Genomic DNA, 22572 nt, shown 5'->3' on the forward strand with positions numbered 1-22572 from the left:
AATTAAAGCGCCTTCTCACCGATATGAGAGAAAGTGAACACGACTTACAGCAGTCAGAAACCACGTTCAGTTAAAATATTTGCCCTTTTAATCACTGTCAAAATGTACAAAATATAGATCTATATGTATGCATATTGTAAACAATATAGTGATGCCCACATATCAACAAGACGAGTCCTGATTTCAGGTGACGACGATGATTTGGCTGAAAAGTCGTACTGGTAATGGTCGCATTCCACAGGCTGGTCCCTGAAACAAGTTTGGCACAAACTGCATTGAGCCAAATAAAGTAAAAAAAAACAAAAAAAAAAAAAACGCTCAACATGAAGTTTGATCATATAATCAGAAAATCAATTAACTGGAATGGAGGACGGAATGACACACACACACACACATACACACACTCTGTCTCTCGCACTTTCACAGACATACCAGAAAGATCTAAAGCGCTGCTGCCTGGCAGACTTCCACGCCACACCGCCCAGTGCCCAACAGGTGACAGGAAGTGAAAGCACCTCGCGGCCAGACACGGCCAGGCCGGCGTCCATCTAGACGCGACCTTGTCGCATCATTCGCGGCGCCCACCAGCACCCAGATGAAATCTGGGCCGTTTTTTCCAACTAAGCAAAACTAAGGGGGGTGGGGGTGATGATTCCCACTGGTGCCATTTCCCTGCTTACTGCACATGCAATAGTAATAGTTTGAGTGTATAAATTTTGTGCTTGTTTTATAAAAAGTAAAAGAAAAGAAATTGCCCTTAGCTTGCATGCTAGCATTTCCCACAGGAAACATCAAATCTGAGAGAGATATGAGAGAGAGATGTACATTAAGAGACCTGAACATTTTGGCTACAATTTCCATAATACCATGAATAAATATACAGTGAATGACCAATCGTTCAGTGTTCCTCCTTCCAGCATTCCATTTCTCTTTCTTTGTTGCCATGAATATAAAAAAAAATAAAAAATAATAATAATAGGTCCACTGATTCATGCACTCCAGCTGAATTAAACACATATATATATATATAATAAAAAAAACTTATTGACGTATTTACGCAATGTATTTACACATATTGACTAAAAAAAGGTTGAAAATTAAAAAAAAAAAAAAAAAAAAAAAAAAAGGGAGGACGTGCTGGCAGACTGGGTTGGACAGCAAAATGACAAGGTGCAGAGGCTCCGCCCACAGTCGTGTGGAGGGATGACATGCAGCACGACTCCCACCGGGGTCTGATCCTTCCACTTAAAGTCCACGTACAAAGAAAAATAACATTTAAATAACATTTATAAAAACAAAGAACTTTCTTCATGGTGCTTCACAACTCATTTATAACATGAGGTCAACCTTCATTCTTCTGGGTGCTGAAGCCAATTTTAAAAAGAAAAAGGAAAAACTAAAATAAATTCATCATTGATCAGCTTCAATGGGTCCCATAGAAACTTGAGGGGAAATTTCCATTTCTGTTTCGACTTGGTCAGAATTCTTTAAATCTTCATCTTTCTGGGGAAACAGGGGATGCAGAGAGGGTCTCCCAGAGTCACTGCCTGTAGTAGGCACCTACCGAGGAAAAAATAAAATACTGGATAAATAAGTGAAATACCGTTACTTGGACGTAAAGCTGGCAGATGGAATCTATTCAGATCTCTCAGCCATTACCGATGGGACTCATAACACCATATGGTACAACCAGAAGATCTGGGAATCACAAACAGCGAATCGTCTGTCTGCGCAAGACTGCGTTGTTTTCTCCTCCGCAATATTTCACAGCGTGCATGATGCGGAAAAACTGTAACGTGAACAATAGACTACTGACTAATTCTACTAGAATATCTAGTGATTTGCTGAATGTAATTCGGATCTTTTACTGTTCTGTAAACCCAAGGTTAGAGTACAGATTTGCGATGAATGCTCTTACTACATTTTTCGGTTGAGGACCATAAATTACAAGAAATGTAATTCTAACCGGAATGAGAAGAACGTCACAGCGATTCGGTCCTCGCTGCATTGGCAATGAATAAAAATTTCACATTGACTACAAAATTACATACAAAGCTCAACGCAGACTGGTCCCTGCTTAACAGAGTACTGGCCTAACGAAGAATTACGCTCAAAGAACTTCTCAACAAGTTCTCAGCAGGCGGACGAGCTTCTGCTACAGACCAAACCTTCCTGCTAATGTTCGGAACTTAGCATTCCATAAAAGTTAAAACCCCCAAATACTACATCGCTCATCTCACCTAGGCTGTCCGAGATAGTCCGCCGTGGCCACGGACATCTACCAGAGTTTAATCTGTCTCTGTCTGGGTTACTTGAGACCCTGGTTCCTGGTAATGAGCTGCTGATGAGGGTCACCACAGCCGCCACCACCGTAATGGCTGAAGCTTCAGGGATCTTCAAATGGACCAGTAGCATCAGCACCACGACACTGGACTAAAACCTACTCGGCACTGCCCACTGCTCCAAGCATGTAGACGTTCCTACCACCGCTTTCCTACCATTTGACTTCTTGGACAAGAAATTAAGCACATGCTCATTTTAATGGATGACTAAACTTAAACTGAGCTTAGTGGAGTTTAATCAGAAAACATTATTGGAGTTGGATTTGAGCAGGCTGAATAATATTACTTGAAATTTTCCTCCTTAAAAATCTTTTTACTGTGAAATATTGACTAATATTATTTACAGCAAAAATTGTAGAAGCAAAATATTCAGAAACATTGTTTCAATACAAATTCCAAGGCTAATAAAATCCATAAAAATTTTTTAAAGATGGATCCACCTTAAATTATAATTAAAAGTGAATACAACATATTATTCGTATTACAAACTACAAATCTGAGGAAAGAAAAAGATCACGTTCCACTTTCAGTAATCAGTAGAAATACTGCGGTGGTACAGACCTTTGTAGGCAGAGTCAGGTCTGGACGCCGGGTGGGGTGGGTAGGGCGACTCCTGGTGGGCGTAGCTGATGTTCTCGTAGATGGGTTGGCGAGTGGGGGGCCTGTGGACAGACCTCCAGCTGTTGGTCTGGTACATGGTCACCGGTCTGGGTTTACGTGGAAATGTTCTGTGTTGTACCTGGCAGGTTTGTTGTTTCGGGCCCTCTGGTACTCGTATTCGTCTCGTGAGCGGGGCTGCATCATCTCCTCTGGTGCAGGCTGGACCACACACAAGCACAGTTACATTTTTAATTCATACATATTTTTAAAGAGTTTTATCAGTTCATTCAGCTTTATACCTTCCAGTCTCCTTCGGGCCTCCTCTTCTCCATGGGCAGTTTCTCTTTGTCACGGGACTTCTTGTACATCCGCTTCTCCTCTTCCATCCACAACCGAGCAATTTCCTTCACGAAAAAAAAAACAAAAAAAAAACATAATATTACTCATTTGCAGTAATATTACTATTATTACTAGTATTATTACTATTATTAGTAGTATTAGTGCTGGTTTAGCTCAAACTGCAGTGTTTAGCATTCGGCTAATCCCAACATCGATATCAGTGGCAACAGTATAAACCAGCCTTCTGTAGATCTGGTTACAGATCATGTAAAGTGTCCAGAGGAGCTCGGACTCAACCCACCTCATCCTGAGCCACCTGGGCAGCTTGAGCCGCTTGTACGTCCAGCTGGTTGGCCTGGGATGCAAATAAAATAATCCATCCGTTTTACTCCAAGTTCGGGCAAACAGCCATATACAGTGAGCATTAATCTTATAAAACATAAATCAAATAAAATATTTAACTCATATATTTAAATCCAAATTCTCAATAATGTGGTGAAAAGAATACATTTTGCAGGGAAATTTATATTGAGGGGCTAATTCTACATAAACAAAAAACAGTATTAAATCCCTGCAGGCGATTATAGACATGATTATTCATTATGATTTACGTGTTAATTAACACACACACACACACACACACCTTTAGCTCCTCCTCCTGCATGCGGCGTGCCACCTCCATGTCCCGCAGCTCCTGTTCACGCAGGTCCATACGGGCCAGGCCCTGACTGGCCTCCCTCAGGCCGTACTCGCCGCCGCGCACCATCCGCCCTGCAGGGGGAGCTGGAGAGACGGAGGAGTAGTCAGGCAGACGTCTGGGACGGGGGGACAGAACCGAGAAGCGACAGACCCACCGCCACCACACAAGCAACAGCCGAACGAGTCAAATCAGGACACCCAGATAAGGAAGCAGGTGATGATGAGGGATGAAGAGAAAGAAGCTCCACCTCCACCTGGCCACCCAGCAGGAAAACCACAGCACCACCCTGTTACCTTTCTCCCTAGGGGACTGGGAGAGGGAAGAAAGGTCCGCAGAGTGAGGACGTCCGCTCTGGATGTCCTCGTCCAGGTCCAGAGCCTCTTTCCGCTCCCCTCTCCTCAGGCCCCTGGAGGTGCTGGGCTCCTCAGACCCATCCCTGGGGCCCAACGTGGCCCTGTGATGTCCCCTCTTGGCCAGTTCTCCATCACTTCCGGACCATGGCCTGGTGGGCGTCAGCGTCTGTCCCTCCCTCTCACGCCCCCGGTATCGGTCCCTGCCTCTGTGTCCCACGGGTCCATGTCTGTCCCAGTCTGGATCCCACGTCTCGTAGAGGCTCTTGTCTTGGGATCTGTGTCTGTCCTTGTCCCTCTCGGGGGGGTTGCGAGGCTGTGGAGGCCTTGGCGGCTTCTCCTTCTTCCGGACTACCGCCTCAGATTCGACAGGACGGGCGTCGGCTGCCTGCGGTCCCCGCCCCCTCCTGTGATCTGAAGACGTCTCATATTCGCTGTGTCTCGCTCGGCTTTCGGGGGGCTGCTGGTCAGCACCGCGGCCCCGCCTGTCGCCATTTTTGCCCCGGCCGGGCACAGCGGGGTAGCTGTCCGGGTACCGGGACCGGCTGGCCTCCGGTGGCTCGTACTCCGCGTACCTCTTACGCGCCTTGTGGCCGTCGCTCGGCTTCTTCCTGCCGAGCTCGGGGGAGCTGTAATCTACCGAGCGGGACGCAAGGTCATAATGTCCACCTCGCCCCCGCGCCGGACAGAGGTCAGAGGGCAGCCGTCGGGCTGGGAAGAGGCAGACAGGAAAAGGTGGGTTGTGGGACAGGTAGTGGAGTACGGAACGAAAGGCAGCGCAGGGGGACAGAAAAAGAGTGGGCGGGGTTAGTCAAATGAGGGGAACACAACAAGCACATGGTAGTGGGTTAAAGTCTCAGCAGCAAATAATACCAGATACGAGCCGTACTTCCAGCAAGAACAATTATTTACATTTACAGCCACTGAACAAGCTTTCCTTATTCCCATAATTAATGCCTTTTGATCTAAAATAAAAGCATTTTTTGGTGAAAAATGTAAACGCAATAGTGAAACTAGTCCCGTCTGCCACATTTTCACACCACGAGGGGTTTAATCCCCCCACAAACAGTTTCACATTCGTTTATAACCGCAATAAAACGTCACTGTAAAATACAGCACAGCGATGTTTAAAAGGTGCGGTCGATCATGTGACTTTACAGAAACCCGCACCATCGAAGAAACAAAAAAAAACAAAACTTGCAGGTGTGCGAGAGGCAAAAAAACAGGTCGACAAGGACATGTGACCACGTTCCACCTGATGCCACCAAACCGGAATGTCTGGTATTCCTGCGTGTGTGCCGGAATGTTTACACGGACAGGAAGAACTTTATGTTACGGCCGCTTCAACCGTACCGCCTGTCTCAGCACAGGTTAAAATATACATTTTATATAGAACCAACACACTGAGACACACTTCTACTGATAACTGCAAATATTCTGCCCTGATGTTTAAGGAAGACAAATGTAAGACTTTTTAAGGCCACTTTCAGCAGATTTAACGCCCTGCATCAGGGAAGCGGTCCCGTAATCAGAAGGTTCGAATCCCAAACCACCAAGGTGCCACTGAGGTCCCCTTGATGAAGGTCCCATCCCCACACACTGCTCCCCGGGCGCCTGTCATGGTGCCCACTGCTCACCAAGGGTGACTGTTAAACACAGAGGATGCATTTCGCTCGTTCATTCTTTCAACTACATTTGTCCAGGGACCAGTGTTTTTCTCGACAAACACAGTAAGGCCAGGTGCCTTCTAAAATACAATATGAATTGAGTTATCTTAAATAATACATTATTTTTTTCATCTGTACTGCTTCTAGCCACTAGGGGGCGACTGCAACATTGTCGGTTTGTGGTATTTGTGAGTCATTTCCTGTGGCGGATTTTGATATTTACATTTACCGCATTTACCAGACGCCCCTTATACAGAGCGACTTACAAGGAGGAGATTCGGCGGCAGCCACTGAGCATCATGTGATAACCATGGGGGGTTTGCACAGGACACCCAACAGGCTAGGACCGCCCCTCATTTCCATGCACACTTAGACGTGCACAGCGCAAAGTGACCAGCCGATTTACTGACAGACTGGAGGCTTGTTTCAATTGATTTATTGGGTCTGCTGTATTTTTATGACAAACTCCGGATTTAAGGATTATTAGTTATAATAATATATTAATTTTGTAAAATAGAACTTAATCCAATTTTTTAGGATCCGTGGAAACCCTGGGCCTGTCCATCCAGCATCGAGAACCCGTAACAGTCCATCACTATGATTACTAAAGCGCTCAACAAAAATCTGTGCTCTGCAATGAATGCCGGCCCCGCCCACATCTCAGGTTCAGCACCTGCAGCTGCGTGACCCGGACTGTGAAGGAAGCCATTCCACCTGGAGACCTTCCATGGAGATGAACAGCGGGGGGCTAAGGATGCTGGGAATTCATACTAAAGACAACCAGATGATTCAAATCAGTTTACTACAAATCAGAGATGCACAAAACAAGCAAATGGACGCAAGATTTAATGCAAATTACACCCACACACAGAGCTCACAGGGAGACTTGAATTCCGGGCTCAGAAACACAACGAGGCGGGAAAAACGTGACACGCCCACGCAGCAGGACGTCCAATCGGGGGTTACATCACACATGCATCCAAACCCCCACAGAACCGCACCGTCCAGAACCACGTTCCTGACAAGACATCGAGGACAAGAGCAATGCACCAAAACAAGAACAAACCAGAAAATGCGGCAGAGTTGGGGTGGTAGTAGCCTAGCGGGTAACACACTCGCCTGTGAACCAGAAGACCCAGGTTCAGACCCCACTTACTGCCATCGTGTCCCTGAGCAAGACACTTAACCCTAAATTGCTCCAGGGGGGGGACTGTCCCCGTAACTATTCATTGTAAGTCGCTCTGGATGAGGGCGTCTGATAAATGCCATAAATGTAAATGAGTTCCAATTTTAATTAAATAAATAAATAACTAGCAATAATAGTAATAATAAAACTGTGAATGAAACAGGACTAGCAGGATTAAATCAGGCACATTTTATATAACTTCATATAAAACGCTGCCAGGGAACATGAGCTAGCGTCAGTTTCGCCAACCACGCCGCCCCGCCCGCCTTCCCCCACCACACCCACACCGATACCGGGAGGGTGACGCGCCGCAGAACTCACCGCCCTTCTCCTCGTAGTACTCCTCCTCGAAGTTGGCCTCCTGCTGCTTCTGACGCTTCTTCTCCTCCTTCATCTCCCTCTCCTGCATCTTACGGGCCATGGCCTGCACACGAGCATGGACAACGCGTTAAAAAGTGCGGCAAACGTTGCACATGGAATCTGATTATTCAAACAAAGATTAAAAAAAAAAAAAAATAGAAAAGAAAAGAAGGTCCTGAGAATCAATATCAGCACAGGGATTCCAAACGGGATCTGCAGTTACAACGATGAAAATCGGCGGTACAGATTTGGCGTGAACGGCGGCCGTGATAGTGCGGGGGCGTGGCGTGGTCTGCTATGCTGACCTCATCTTTCTCCTCCTGCTTCCTCTGCTGCTCCGCCTGCCGGACCAGCTGTTCCTGAATCTCCTGAGCCATCTCATTATCGCTGCGCTCTCTGCAACGAAACGCACCAAACCTGCTCATCACGCCGAGGAACGCGGACATCGTTTTTACACCTATTCCAAAGATGCCAAACGAAAAAAAAACATTTATTGTTGTTTCGTTAAAAATAATAATTTCACTTGTGACCTTTCACCCTTCTTGACCCACTTGACTTGTCACAATGAGAAAGTAAATCAGCAGGGGAAGAAGGCGGCGGCCCAGCCGCTCAACTACATCGAATTTCATAACGTGTGAAAACAAACCAACAGAAGGCAACAAAGACGAGAAAAGTGGCGCCTGCACACACACATGCACACACATATACACACACACACACATATACAAACACATATGCACACACATATGCACTGAAATGTAAACCGGGAAGTGAACACCAGGAACCAGGGGAAATGCAGTAAAACGGTCCAGTTAGAATACCGGTGATATTTGATGCTATGCAGGTCAATTATCTGCAATAATCTGCAATATAAAGATGCGTACAGCTGGAGGAGAAACACATTTCTCAGTATCATTAAATGTACAATTTTAAGGAAGCACCACATTATGATGAATTAAATTGACATGTTTGGTCCTTCTGGTCGGTAAAACCGTGCCCCCATCAGAACATCACCATCCAACACTGTAGGTAGTAAGTAGCAGATACTACACGATCTTAAAAAAAAAAAGCAGCGGTTACCAGCCTGGGGAACTGTATTAAATGTATAAACAGCACACCAGACCCAGAAGAATAATCAGAACTATATAATCCGGCATGCTGTAAATCTTGGTCCGGGTCGGGTCCGTACTCAAATTTCTATAAAATGTAGTCGGGCTCGGCCAACACGAACGTCCGGTTATGATTCGCTGCTGAAGACAATCATCGGGCGATTATATTTTAAACTCCTTTTCCCTCTTTAGGGCCGATTACGCCGCTAATACAGACTGTACACATCCTGCAGTGTAAACCAAGGAGAATAAGAACGAAAAAAAACTACAAATGCAGTTTATTTCTTTATCTTTTTGCTAATAAAAGATTGTAATTGATGATTTTATTCTTTTAATGTGTGTGTGGAGGAAGGAATTGGGCTTGGACACCGGGGGAAGAAAGGTCCAAGTTGTGAGTTTCTCTGCTGGGGCTCTGAGGAGGGTGGAGGTTTGGTGGAGGTGTTGTGGAGGAGTGGTGGAGGTGTTGTGGAGTCTCACATGTCCTTGTGTCGCCGGTCTTTCTGGGCTTTGGCTCGCAGGTCCTCCTCCTCCTGCAGACGCTTGGCCACCTGCAGATCCTTCTGGACCAGCCGGCTTTTGTGGACGTTGGAGGCCAAGTGGCTCTCAACTGTGAAGACACACACACACACACACACACGTAAAAGGTGTAAATAATCCTGTCCATTCACCCTAACGGGGGTGAGACACACACCGTGATTTATGAAAGGGCTGCAGACGCGTCACGCCGCTGGCGTATACATACAGGAAATAAAAAAGAATCCATCAAGGTAATGAATCACACGCTTCCCATCGATCCGTCGAACGGAGAACAATCTGTTAAAACCACCAGGACCATTCCAACCCTGCCGAGAAGATGGCCAACGGGTGACACGTTCCACTCCTCAAGGCCAAACCGAGCCCGATCGAGGCCACGCCTTAAATGAGACGTCTTCATGGACGCGGGTTAATTGCAGCCGCAACAGGCGTGTTCGTCCTTGACAAACGGTTCTAACGCGCGGTTCTTTAACACGTCGTCCATCAGATGTTGTATACAGACATGAAGGCCTCTCTCTCTCTCTCTCTCTCTCTCTGACAGGAAGATGGCCTTTATTTAGTCTCTCTCAAGGTCTCAAATCAGACAGAGGAGACACAACAGCGACCATGAAGGAACAAAAGAAGATGAAAACGTGGAAAAATGCAATCGACAAACAAGAGGTTCTGTCCTTCCACTAACTTTGTGCCATAATGGCCAGAACCAAACCATCGCCATACGACTAACCCCGCGCAACCTTCCTCTCCACAACGACACCGGCTTCAGAGAAGACGCCATCGTGGTCACTCTGCTCGTTTCCCTGGACGACAGTGGACTGAATGGACACGCCCAGGGTGGACAATCGACGTGTACGATCGTCAGCAGGCCCTGCTATTCAGCGTGAATTCACCGCCGCTCTGCCCTTGAAGGGTCAGATACCAAGTTCCTCCGTGACCACAGAGCAAAGTGACCAAAAAGTTATTTGAACTCTAAATCAAGAGACTCCGGTTCTCACTTCTCTTTTTACTGAAGGTCATACGGACCAACGCTCAATTTAGACAAGAGCGTTGCTCTGTGGCAGCAGAGGATGTTGCGGCCGAGCTTCGTCCCTTACGAAGGAGACATGGTCGCATGTGCGACCACAAAAAAAAAAAAAAAACGTCTCATTTACATTTTACATTTACAGCATTTATCAGACGCGCTTATCAGAGCGACTTACAATCAGTATTTAAACTCAGGGTTAAGTGTCTTGCTCAGGGACACAATGGTAGTAAGTGGGATTTGAACCCGGGTCTTCTGGTTCACAGGCGAGTGTCTAACCCACTAGGCTACTACCACCTTACGGTCCACGAAGCACACGGTCCATGAAGCCACCATGTCCACCTTCTGCTCAGGAACATCCGGCCACATGTTTAATAACGAGTGCAACGGACCCTCCGACTGCTGCGTTTATGGTTCGCAGCGGCGATTCACGTCCCTCCTGATGTTCCGAGGAACACCGCGGGACCCCGACACGCTGCTGAAGGGCCGTCGGATTGAAGGCCGCCGACGCTGATCTTTCGCAGAACTGACGCACGTCCACAACAAGCTCACGTCTTGCTGATATGAAGAACAACGGCGCGATAATAAATGTTTGGGTTCGAGTAAAGGAGACCTTGAGCCGCAGCGGCGCTCAAATAATCCTTCAGACGAGGACAGAAAAACCGAACCGGCAGCTTCCTGGCCATTAAACCTGGGCGCTAGTAGCCTAGCGGGTAACACAGTCCAACCAGAAGACCCAGGTCTCCAGGGAAGGACTGTCCCTGTAACTACTGGGTGGTAGTAGCCAAGTGGGGTAACACATTCGCCTATGAACCAGAAGACTCAGGTTCGAACCCCACTTACTACCATCCTGTCCCTGAGCAGGACACTTAACCCTGAGTGTCTCCAGGGAAGGACTGTCCCTGTAACTACTGGGTGGTAGTAGCCAAGTGGGGTAACACACTCGCCTGTGAACCAGAAGACCCAGGTTCAAACCCCACTTACTACCATCCTGTCCCTGAGCAGGACACTTAACCCTGAGTGTCTCCAGGGAAGGACTGTCCCTATAACTACTGGGTGGTAGTAGCCTAGTGGGTAACACACTCGCCTATTAACCAGAAGACCCAGGTTCAAACTCCACTTACTACCATTGTGTCCCTGAGCAGGACACTTAACCCTGAGTGTCTCCAGGGGGACGACTGTCCCTGTAACTACTGACTGTAAGTCGCTCTGGATAAGGGCGTCTGGTAAATGCTCTAAATTTAAATTAAACAAGTGGAAAAGCATCAAACGGACTCACTCTCTTGTTCCTGAAGACTGTGGGCCAGGCAGTGATCCTCCAGCACGGCAAAATCCCGGCAAACTGCAGAGACAAATGCGACAAGGAGGATCTAATTAACAATAAAGCAAAATCCAGAGGTGGAAGCACGAGGAAGCCGGCTTGGTGCCGGTTAAATGTGAACTTTGAAATAAAACGAAATTAAAATTGTGATTAAAACAGATGACAATATGCTACATGTTCATACGAGGGAAAACCACGTTTTACAGCGACGCAGATTATTGTATTAAATTACGCAGCCAAACTTTATACGTGTTCACACTGTCATTGATTTAAACACCAAATAATATTCCATTGCATCCCGATACGGTTGAAGAGCCCAGAGAGGCGGAGTTTATTCATAAGAGAGAGAAGGAACCGAAACAAACAGTCTTGGTACCAGGAAACAGATGTGCGGAGAAGAACTTCCACAATTTACGTACGGTGAAGTGGTTATTCGTCTAGTTAACCAGGCATCGAATGATTATTATGATGATGATATTAGAATGATTTGGGTGTTTCGGGCTCCAACGTTCTTATCAAACTCTCAGCCGGGACAAAAGTCTTTTGTTCAATCTCACACGCGCAGCCGGGTCAGAAGGCAGCGGCCAATCAGCATCGACCGCAATCCTCTTATCAAACCCGGGCGGCGAGCGCGGCGCCACAGTTCGCCAGCGGCTCTCCGGGTGTTAAAAACGTCACCGCGGCAGGGGAGACGGGAACGAGGACCGGTATCACGTATCAGCTCACAACACCACGTGGTTTAGGTTGCCGTGGCGTCAGACGGTTGCGGTCGAGTCTCTAATCGAGAAAAGAACCAAACAAAGAGCCATTTTTTATAAATCTGTCTGATAGTTTGATTAAGATCGAGGAACGATGTCTGATGGCACAGAGAAATAAACCTTTCTTTTTTTTTTTTGAATAAACAAGGACAGATGAGCGGATGAGGAAGAAGGGTGGTAGGTAACCCTGGGTGGTAGTAGCCTAGTGGGTAAGACACTCGCCTGTGAACCAGGAGACCCAGGTTCAAGTCCCACTTACTACCATCATGTCCCTGAGCAAGACACTTAACCTTAAGTTGCTCCAGGGGGGACTGTCCCTGTAACTACTGGGTGTTAGTACCCTAGTGGGTAACACACTCGCCTATGAACCAGAAGACCCAGGTTCAAATCCCACTTACTACCATCCTGTCCCTGAGCAGGACACTGAACCCTGAGTGTCCAGGGGGGGGACTGTCCCTGTAACTACTGGGTGTTAGTACCCTAGCGGGTAACACACTCGCCTATGAACCAGAAGACCCAGGTTCAAATCCCACTTACTACCATCGTGTCCCTGAGCAGGACACTGAACCCCGAGTGTCCAGGGGGGGGACTGTCCCTGTAAATACTGGGTGGTAGTACCCTAGTGTGTAACACACTCGCCTATGAACCAGAAGACCCAGGTTCAAATCCCACTTACTACCATCGTGTCCCTGAGCAAGACACTTAACCCTGAGTGTCTCCAGGGGGGGGACTGTCCCTGTAAATACTGGGTGGTAGTACCCTAGTGTGTAACACACTCGCCTATGAACCAGAAGACCCAGGTTCAAATCCCACTTACTACCATCGTGTCCCTGAGCAGGACACTGAACCCTGAGTGTCCAGGGGGGGGACTGTCCCTGTAAATACTGGGTGGTAGTACCCTAGTGTGTAACACACTCGCCTATGAACCAGAAGACCCAGGTTCAAATCCCACTTACTACCATCGTGTCCCTGAGCAGGACACTGAACCCTGAGTGTCTCCAGGGGGGGACTGTCCCTGTAAATACTGACTGTAAGGCGCTCTGGATAAGGGCGATCGTGACGGTGACAGTGTTGTTGTGCTGATCCGGAATTCGGCGCCATATGGCGCACGGGCTGAACTAAGTGGAGCGCCTTCTGCCGGGCCGCGGGCCCGAGCTGGCCGCCGTCCACGCTCCAGAGAGCGTACGATCTTCAGCCGCGGTTACAAAACACACCGCCGCCGCCGCAAAGTAAATACAGAGACAGGAAAGGCCAAAAAAAAAAAAAAAAAAAAACAAAGAAAGAAAGAAAGAAAGAGAGAGAGAGAGAAAGAGAAGGCCGCGGATCTTCAGATGGAGATAAAGACAGACGGCAAATCACATAATCTCCTCCCACGGGGTGCATCGTGCGAGGAGACAAACAAGCGAAATGCACCGCCGAGAACGTCCCTGCTGCAACGATTCGGCTTTTAACCTCAAATTCTAATTTTATTAGTCACATACACAGTCGTACACGGTGTGATCTGCTTTAGCGACAGCTACAGACCACAGTATTGTAAATATTGCAAGTAAACAATGCACCAATATGCAAATATTGCAAACATAACCAAATACTACACTTGTACGTCTTTAACATAAAACATAAAATGTGTGTGTAACGTTAATGAGCTTCTAATTCCAATCAGAGTCTGTAGTACCCACACAAAACCCCCCAAAAAAGCCACCACGGCCACCACACCGACTTTCCATCATCCACCCCCCTGGAACGCATTCATTCACACATTCATTTTCAGAAAGTGGGCCGTTCAGGACCTTCTTACGAGGCGTCGAAAATCGTGACTCTTATAAAGAGTCGGAATCGAACAGTGAAACGCGCACTTCGACTGAACATGAAGGTTTTATTCCGACCAAAAACGTTTAAAAAATAAAAGACCGAGGCGCAGTTGTGGATTCTGGACCACCACGTATTGCCGTGTGCTGCGGATAAATAAGATATTTTAATATAAATATATATATAAAGAGAATAGTGAATAAAAACGGGACCGTGGCGGCAGATGCTAACCGGCTAGCCGGACGCTAACAGCTGGAACCGATGGCAGGTGAAGCTGAACGCAGCATTTTGGCCTCCTGCTTTATTATTATTATTATTATAATTATTACTATTATTATGTAGGTTATTTATTTTCTTTTTTAATACACTGGCCGGCACAATGTTGAAGTCTCTTTTTTAAAATAATAATAAAAAAAAGGTTCTGACATGAAACGACAACGAAGCCGCGTTGACCACAGAAACCGAGATTCGTTTCATTTGCGTATTTTGCGTGGAAACTCACCCTCCTTGACTCGGGGCAGCCGGGACTTGTCGATCACGCCGCTGAACTCGGCCATGTCGAAATCGGCGACAGTTCGCGTCCGAGGTCGCCGCCGCGGGGTCCGGAGAGGCGGGTTGATCTGGAGCTGAGCCCGGGCCCGGGCCCGGAGGAAGCGCACCTTCACCCAGCTACGGAGCGCGGCGTGGGCCAAACCCCGTTTAGCTCCCGCGCAGGACGTGGCGACATTTACTGTCACCGGGGACACGGCGGCGGTTGGTGGAATTCGAACCTGCGACTTCGAGGCCACACGAACGAAACTGAGAATAAGACCGTTCTAAAACAACACGGAGTCCCGTCTTAAAGAGACAGTCCACAGAAATAAAGAGGCCTGGGATTAACTGGTGCGTCTCGTAGCCTGGTGGGTAAAACCACAAAGTCCCAGGTTCGAACCCCACTTACTACCATCGTGTCCCTGAGCAGGACACTGAACCCTCACTGTGGCCTGGAGGGTCAATGGAAAATTGTGTCCCCGAGCAAGACACTGAACCCTTAGTGTCTCCAGGGGGACTGTCCTTGTCACTACTGACTGTAAGAAGCTCTGGATAAGGACGTCTGGTAAATGGGGTAAATTTAAAAATGTGTCCCTGAGGAAGACACTGAACCCTCACTGTGTTTAGATGGACTGTCCCCGTCACTTCTGCCTGTAAGAAGCTCTGAATAAAGACGTCTGGTAAATAGGGTCAAAATATAATAAATGGTGTTCCAGAGCAAGACACTGAACCCTAAGTGTCTCCAGGAGGACTGTCCCCATCACAACTGACTGTCAGAAGCTCTGAATAAGGACGTCTGGTAAATAGGATCAATGTAAAATTGTGTCCACGAGCAAGACATTGAACCCTGAGTGTCTCCAGGTGGACTGTCCCCGTCACTAGTGACTGGATAAGGGCCTTTGATAAATGTCTCCATATGGGCATTACAGTTTTCGTCTCTCCCAACTCTGTAAAATAAAACAAGTCTTCAGATGGAGAACGATATTGTATTGCAGCTCAGAGTCTCCTTGTCCACACACATCGCGTCACAGTTTCACGAGATTCTGCAATAATCGCTTTATGCAAATCAATATCTGATCAGCGTGTAACTGGTTAAGCAAATTGCGCGCAGCGTAAACATTCTATGTATTTTTTACATTTTGAACCGTTTAAAATGCTTCGATCCTCGTTTCCAAGGTCGGGCGCAGCTTGACGTGAGCGGTTGTGTCAGGCGTGGGTCCGGGCCGAGATAACGCTGCAGATCTTCAGATCCCCGGCGAGGCGTCCGTCTTGTCCCCGCTAATTAAAGTAAAAGAAAACATGATGGACGTGCCAAGATCTCCAACTAACAAATGGCCTCTCCTGGCATGCGTCATTCAGGCCCGCGCTCTGTCGGGACGATATCAATCACCGTGATGGGGCGATGGCGTTCCCGTTCCCGTTGCACTTAGAGTGACAGGGTTTACGGCCTCGTGTCACCTATTGATCTGAAGGCATCACCCTGGTCCCCTCCCCCCCCCGCCCCGGTGAGATTAAAAGTGCGGGCGGCGCCGGGGCCGGGCCAGAAGACGCCTGGGACGGACGAGGCCAACGCCTGCTGGGACCGTTTCTGCGGGTGCGATGGACACGATCGGCTCTGCGCACGTACTCCCCGGATTCCTGCTCATCCTGCTCCTGCACGGGCTGGTCGGCGTGGAGGCCCGGAGCGCCCTGGCCCGCGGTGAGCGGACTCGCCACGAAGCCACCATTTCCATCGCTCAAAACTCATATTCAAGCCGTTTTCCTCCATCACAGGGAGCCAGATCTTTCACCCGGGCGACGAAACAGACGTCCAGAACAAGATCCTGGCGCTGCTGCTGCGTAAAAACGTGGCATCTGCAGAGCGGCACGATGCTGCTGGTAAGGCATCATCTCGGCTCCACATGACCTATATGATGGATATGATGCTGAATTTTTAAACCCGATTCCTTCCAGGTCTGGAACTGGCCAGCAGGGTAGCAGACCTGGAGGAGGTATGAATCCGTTCTTTGTGGGGTTGGGTTCGATTTAATGAAGCCCTGACCTCAAATGAAACCTTCTCCCCCTTCCAGCTGGAGGCGTTAAAACAAGAGCTGGAGCTGCAGAGGGAGATGGCCTCAGAGCGGCTGGGGAACAGACCCGGGAAGCGAGCCGAAGGTGAGTGTGGTGCTCGTCTACATCTTCTCCTCGGTCTAAAGTTAAAACGCCTTTCGTTTGTCTGTAGGCTGCTTCTGGAAGTACTGCGTCTGAAGCACCGGACCCTACTGGAAGCTTCTTCTCTCTCTCCGTTGCCCACCAGCTAGATAATCAGTCCAAATAGCAATCGCTCTTCCCCTCCCTCCCCTCGTTTCTTTTTTAAATGAAAAGACTTTGTTTATACGCATAATCTGCATATCACTGATGGTTTTGTTCTTTGCATTGGTGGTACTGTAAAAAAATACACAACCTCTTTCTTAAACTGTAAATATTGTTGTCTATAAAAATTCTGCAACTTTTTATTTTTCAAGCATCAATAAAAAGCTGAGAGACAATGTTGCTGCTGCTGCTGCTGCTTTTTTATATCTGGATCTGATGCATGGACCCATTTACTGATTTTGACATTTACATTTATATTTACATTTATGTCATTTGCCAGACGCCCTTATCCAGAGGGACTTACAACGTGCTTCCATGTCACCATGGATGAAGTGGTCAGTTCTGGTTCATTAGGACCCCCAACTATGAATACAATCTTTTTATTCACTCTGTTCTAGTTTCTATACAGAAGTCAGACAAGAAGAAGGTTACAAGTTCATCTAAATATTCTCTAAAGAGGAAGTCTTGAGTTTTGAAAATGGTTCTGTGATAGACTCATATATTTAAATGAATTAAACAGAAGAACAGAACAGAAAACAGAAGAAAACCCTCATTAATTAGAGGTGAATGTCTCTGGGTGGATCAGGTGACCACGCCCTGTCCCAGATCTATGCCCGCTCTGTAGCGTTTTTCAAAATGATGCAGTGGGCGGAGCTACACTGCAGCACATAGGGCATTCATTGCCTCCACCTAGTGGTCAAAATCCAACAGGTGTCCCGACATGTCGAGTGCCGCAGGTTTCACAGCCAAGGGCAGATGTCCGATGGCGACGGAACAGAAGATGGCCTGGCACTTTACACAAAAATCGGATATTTATCGGATTTTTAAAACCAGAATCCTTTGTCAAGTATTTTAACACTTACACACGCACATGCGTACACATTGCACAAAACAATACTATATATATATATATATATATATATATATATATACACACACACACACACACACACACACACATTATAATTTTTTCTTCATCTAGCACCTAACAATCTCCGAGCATGCTCTTTTCTGACAAGTTAGGCCTTATCAGGGCTCTTAGTTTTGTAAACTTAAATCCTATAGAAATCGAACGAGAATTGCTGGTGTCTTCCTCCTGTAAGTCGCTTTGGATAAAAGCGTCTGCTAAATAAAGTAAAGTAAAGTACAGTAAAGTAAAGTAACACACACATTTGGTTCTGGCTGTTGGTGTCTCTCAAGCAGCTCAATGCAATTTACAGCACAGAGCAATAGCGTATACAGTAAAACTATACATAATACAGTCAGGTTACACATGATATACGTAATGTGCAATAAACAGTAAAGTGCTGGTATAGAGTGTATGGGACCCGACCAGGTGGCATCGTGGATAAGGAACACGGTGTTCTAGATCAGCTGTTTGTAAGGGTTCAGGCACATCAGAAAGTATAAATATAGCATTTACATTTAGAAAAGCCAAAATTGTGACAGTTGAGTCCCCTGCGATTAATCAGATGTTCAGTTTCCGTCTGAGTGACTGGCTGCTCCCGCCGCACTGTATCTCCGACGAGCAGGCGGCCTGCGAGTGGCATCTGCACGGAGGCGTCACTCCACGGCCGAGGCCAGCGATGGCGGCCTGAGGTAGAGCAGGCGGTGCAGGTGAATGCATGGGGTCCTTACCGAGTCTCCAACAATTCCCCGCAGACGCTCGCTTACATTTACATTTACGGCATTTACCAGACATCCTTATCCAGAGCGACTTACAATCAGTAGTTACAGGGACGGTCCCCCCCTGGAGACACTCAGGGTTAAGTGTCCTGCTCAGGGACACGATGGTAGTAAGTGGGTTTTGAACCTGGGTCTTCTGGTTCACAGCTTCATTAAAGTTCTCGATGATGCTGTGTGCCAAAGTGCGCTGTCGTCTGTCTATTCATATTAGTCCTATCTGGTTATCGTAGTGGATGCAGGCATATGTGCGATGGCGACATGTTTCCTGTTGGGACACATAAAACACGAGCCGTTTCTCTTCAAGTCACTCGGCGCTGAATTTCAACTTGAGAGGTGGGTCCGGCAAAACGAGCCTTCGGAAAATCTAATGTGGCATTGCGATATAGCTATTAGTTTGTCACCAGGGCAACGAATGCATTTTAATTGTTGGTCGTCGTAGAGTGATGTATGGTGAAGTTTTCATAATGAACTTTCCCGATGAGCCGTTTTTGTTTGAGTCTGTTGGTGTGTGTTTCACGTATGAATTTTAGAACATATTGTTCTTGCAGTAATATCATATCGTATAGCGGTATGGTGGAGTTTTAGCACACATTCCAACCCCATTTATGACCTCTTTCAGAACCATTTTTTCGCTGTAATGGTTTGTATTTTTTGTGCTGGGCAGCTGATGAAATGGCGCTCGGCCTCGTCCTGGCGCTCTGGCTGGCGCCCCAGCTGGTCCGTGCTGAGTGTCCTGCCGGCTGCACGTGCAACAAGAACGGGGCGGTGATGTGCACCGGAAGCATCGCCGATATTCCGTCGCCGATGCCCGTCCACACGTATCACCTGATCCTGCACGCCACCCACGTGAGGGCCCTCGGCAAGGACGAGCTGGCGCGGCTCCCCCTCATCACTCGCTTCGCGGTGACCCACAGCGGCCTGGACGCCCTGCACCCGCAGGCCTTCGGCCAGTCTCAGCAGCTCCGCTCCATCAAGCTCTCGGAGAACAACCTCTCCAGCCTGCCGAGCCCGGTCTTCATGGGCCTGTCTCTCCTGGAGGAGCTGCACTTGGACGGGAACCAGATTACCAGCATCGACCGAATGCTCTTCGAGGGCCTGGTCAACCTGACGGAGCTGGACGTCAGCAGGAACAGCGTCACGTACCTGGACGCCGACGTCTTCCGGAGCCTCGGGAGTCTCCGCTTCCTGAACCTGGGGAGGAATCTTCTCGCCCGTCTGCCGCCGGCCCTGTTCCACCCACTCGCGCGCCTCCAGCACCTGATGATCTACAGCAACCGGCTGCAGACACTGGAGGCCGGGGCTTTTGACGGCTTGGCCGAGCTCCGTGAGCTCAAGCTCCACAGCAACCGGATCCAGAGCCTCCCCCCGCGCCTCTTTTTCTTCACGCCTGAACTCTCAACCCTGACCCTTTCATCGAACGCTCTTCAGAACGTCCCGGAGAGGACCTTCTACCACTTGCCTGACATCACCAAGCTCACGCTGTTTAAAAACCCACTGCTCTTCCTGCCAGACCAGCTGGTTGGTCACATGCCGAAGCTGAAGGAGCTCTACCTGTATGGAACCAAGCTGACCACAGTCCCATGGAACCTGTTTGCCAACATGACCGGACTCGAGAGCCTCAATCTTCATCTGAACTCAGAGCTTCGAGACCTGCCCAGAGACCTGTTCTGCTGCCAGCCCAACCTGCAGAAACTTTCTCTGAGATACAACAACCTGGAGAACCTACATCCTCAACTGTTCCATCACCTGACCAACCTTCAAGTCCTGCTCCTCAACAACAACCGGCTTCGGGCTCTGCCCGAGCACATCTTCTACAACCTTTCAAACCTGCAGAGCATCCAGCTACACGAGAACCGCCTTCGCTCCCTCCCGGCTAACATCTTCACGCTAAAGATGAACAACCGGAGTGCCCTGCAGAACGTGACCCTTGGAGGAAACCCATGGGACTGTACATGCAGCACTGCAGGCATGCTAGACTGGATTTGGGACCATGAAAACCACATCCTAGATGATCCAACGTGCCAGGAACCCTTTGAATTACAAAACATCTCTGTGGCGTCTGTGAGGCACGTTCCATGTCCCACGTCTCCAGCAGTTCGTGTCACCACAAGTCAGGGCTCCGTCGCCACCCCAGTGCACAACCCAACCTCTGTAACGTCAAGTCCCCATTGGACAACTTCAACACTTGCAGCTATTTCGAATCACTCTCCTGACACACCCACTGCACACACCTCATCCTCCGCCTTCTCCGATCACCTACGGCCGACACCAACATCTCCACCTCCTCTGAGCAACGCTGAGATCTCCACCCGATATTTCTCCAGCAAACTGGTTCTTGAAAGTGGGCCAGACATCATCCACAACAATCACCTGGGAGGCTGGGTCTACCTGTGGAGCGTCCCGGCCAGCGGGCCCTACAGAGAGTTCCTGCTGACCCTTCACGTGGTGCTGCTGCTCGCGGGCGCGGCCCTGATCCTGGCCAGCGTGTTCGCGCTGGTCCGCCTGCACCAGGCGTTGGTACATGTGGTGAAATGTTCTGGGCGGGAAAAAGCACGGGTGGTACGGGACAGTCTGTGATCACAACGTTTTACATTCCGACGAGGAGCTCCTCAGGCATCAATGCAATAAAAATGTCAGCCAACGGGTATCGTTCCTATTCGCATATAGAATAATTCTGACTTTAAAAAAAGTTGTTTCTATGTATTTCAATCAATTTTATTGTAGAAGTACAAATGCCGGTTGGAGAATGTTGTACGCTTGCTGTGCCCATGTGGAAAAGACCTAATTTCCTACAAATCTGACAAAAAACATGAAGATGAAGTTCCTAAATGAGCTCGTAGCCTTGTCTTATTTCCATGCCTCCTGCTGCATTACACACAGAGAGAAATAATGATTGACATGTCACAGGACCAAACGTGTCATGGGTGCATCAAAGCCTGAGAGAGGAGTTTGAAAATGTCAGACAGCCGCGATCTTGTGAGTAATTATGGCATTACTGCCACTCGTGAGCCAGAACAGGGTGAAGAACCTGGACAGTGATGCAGGCCGAAGTGACAGAGGGACGTGCAGCACGGCGGTGGCGGAAGTGCCACTTGCTCTGAGCTATAAGTGATCCGGGCCGAATGGCTCATGGCAGTCTGATGCTTATCAGTGGAAGTTCTCCTCAGTCTGCTGACATTACTCACCGCCTGTGCCACTCCCACTGCTCCTTCCGGTGACACGTCCCTTAATAAAACAGCAGCCCTTGTGTGACTGGTGTGACGTTTCATCCGTACTTCCTATCATACTACCGAAAAATTCATAGTGACATTGTTAATCGTCCAGTAAATGACACTACAGTGTCTGGATTCAGACATCATTCTGCATGTTTTTTACCGTAAACGAGCCTGAATGAATAAAAAAAAATAACTGTGACCCAGTCGCTATTAACATATATTTTCTTAAAAATAACAGTTAATCATGAGGAGGAGATTTTGTCTCAGATTGACAACAACCGGGTGGTAGTAGCCTATAGGGTAACACACTTAAACCCCACTTACTACCACCGTGTCCCTGAGCAGGACACTTAACCCTGAGTGTCTCCAGGGGCGGACTGTCCCCGTCACTACTGACTGTAAGTCGCTCTGGATAAGGGCGTCTGGTAAATGCCGTAAATGTGAATAAAAACAAGAGCATCACAATAGCTTCTAGGGGTCATAGGTCAACAGTGAAAATCAGCACAGAACTTTCAACGCACACATTTCAAGTGAGAAAGAGCAACGCGCTGGTGATCTGGTGCAACGTGACAGCAGTCGGTTAGAAGAACGGAAAGTGAAAGTGTGCAGAGTGCAAGAGAACATCCTTTTTGTCTGAGATTCTGGCTGAAGATTAATCCAGTGACACGACTGTCGCTGACTTAATCGCCACACTT

At 48.1% G+C, this 22572-nt stretch overlaps 2 protein-coding genes across 3 annotated transcripts; one reads left to right on the forward strand and one right to left on the reverse strand.

Moving 5' to 3' along the window:
• Positions 1-1129: 1129 nt before the first annotated feature.
• On the reverse strand, positions 1130-14871 carry LOC114769720 (coiled-coil domain-containing protein 50-like). 2 transcript variants are annotated; one of them, XM_028962990.1, is made up of 12 exons: positions 14596-14871; positions 11485-11547; positions 9131-9260; positions 7850-7940; positions 7506-7608; positions 4275-5042; positions 3925-4064; positions 3583-3636; positions 3242-3346; positions 3082-3161; positions 2904-3004; positions 1130-1560 (listed from the first exon to the last, which is right to left on the reverse strand). In XM_028962990.1, the coding sequence occupies exons 1-12, from the start codon at positions 14648-14650 to the stop codon at positions 1541-1543; spliced, it is 1710 nt and encodes a 569-aa protein (XP_028818823.1). In that variant the 5' UTR covers positions 14651-14871; the 3' UTR covers positions 1130-1540. The 2 variants fall into 2 exon arrangements, with proteins under 2 accessions (XP_028818823.1, XP_028818824.1); XM_028962991.1 differs by lacking the exon at positions 4275-5042.
• Positions 14872-18876: 4005 nt separating this feature from the next.
• Positions 18877-21295, forward strand: LOC114769342 (platelet glycoprotein V-like). The gene is made up of 2 exons (XM_028962274.1): positions 18877-18995; positions 19327-21295. Exon 2 carries the CDS (start codon positions 19335-19337, stop codon positions 21237-21239), a length of 1905 nt encoding a protein of 634 aa, XP_028818107.1. The 5' UTR covers positions 18877-18995; positions 19327-19334; the 3' UTR covers positions 21240-21295.
• Positions 21296-22572: the final 1277 nt, after the last annotated feature.

Source organism: Denticeps clupeoides, chromosome 19 (genome assembly GCF_900700375.1).
Source record: "Denticeps clupeoides chromosome 19, fDenClu1.1, whole genome shotgun sequence".
NCBI lineage: Eukaryota > Metazoa > Chordata > Actinopteri > Clupeiformes > Denticipitidae > Denticeps > Denticeps clupeoides.

Bases quoted from the DNA above. Each gene is read 5' to 3' on its own strand.
- LOC114769720 (XM_028962990.1), bottom strand. From the start codon at position 14,650: ATGGCCGAGTTCAGCGGCGTGATCGACAAGTCCCGGCTGCCCCGAGTC. The intron at 9,261-11,484 runs GTGAGTCCGTTT...GTGTCTTCACAG, and splicing joins CAGTCTTCAGGAACAAGAGA to TTGAGAGCCACTTGGCCTCC. The intron at 7,941-9,130 runs GTGAGACTCCAC...GTTTCGTTGCAG, and splicing joins GACCGGCGACACAAGGACAT to AGAGCGCAGCGATAATGAGA.
- LOC114769342 (XM_028962274.1), top strand. From the start codon at position 19,335: ATGGCGCTCGGCCTCGTCCTGGCGCTCTGGCTGGCGCCCCAGCTGGTC.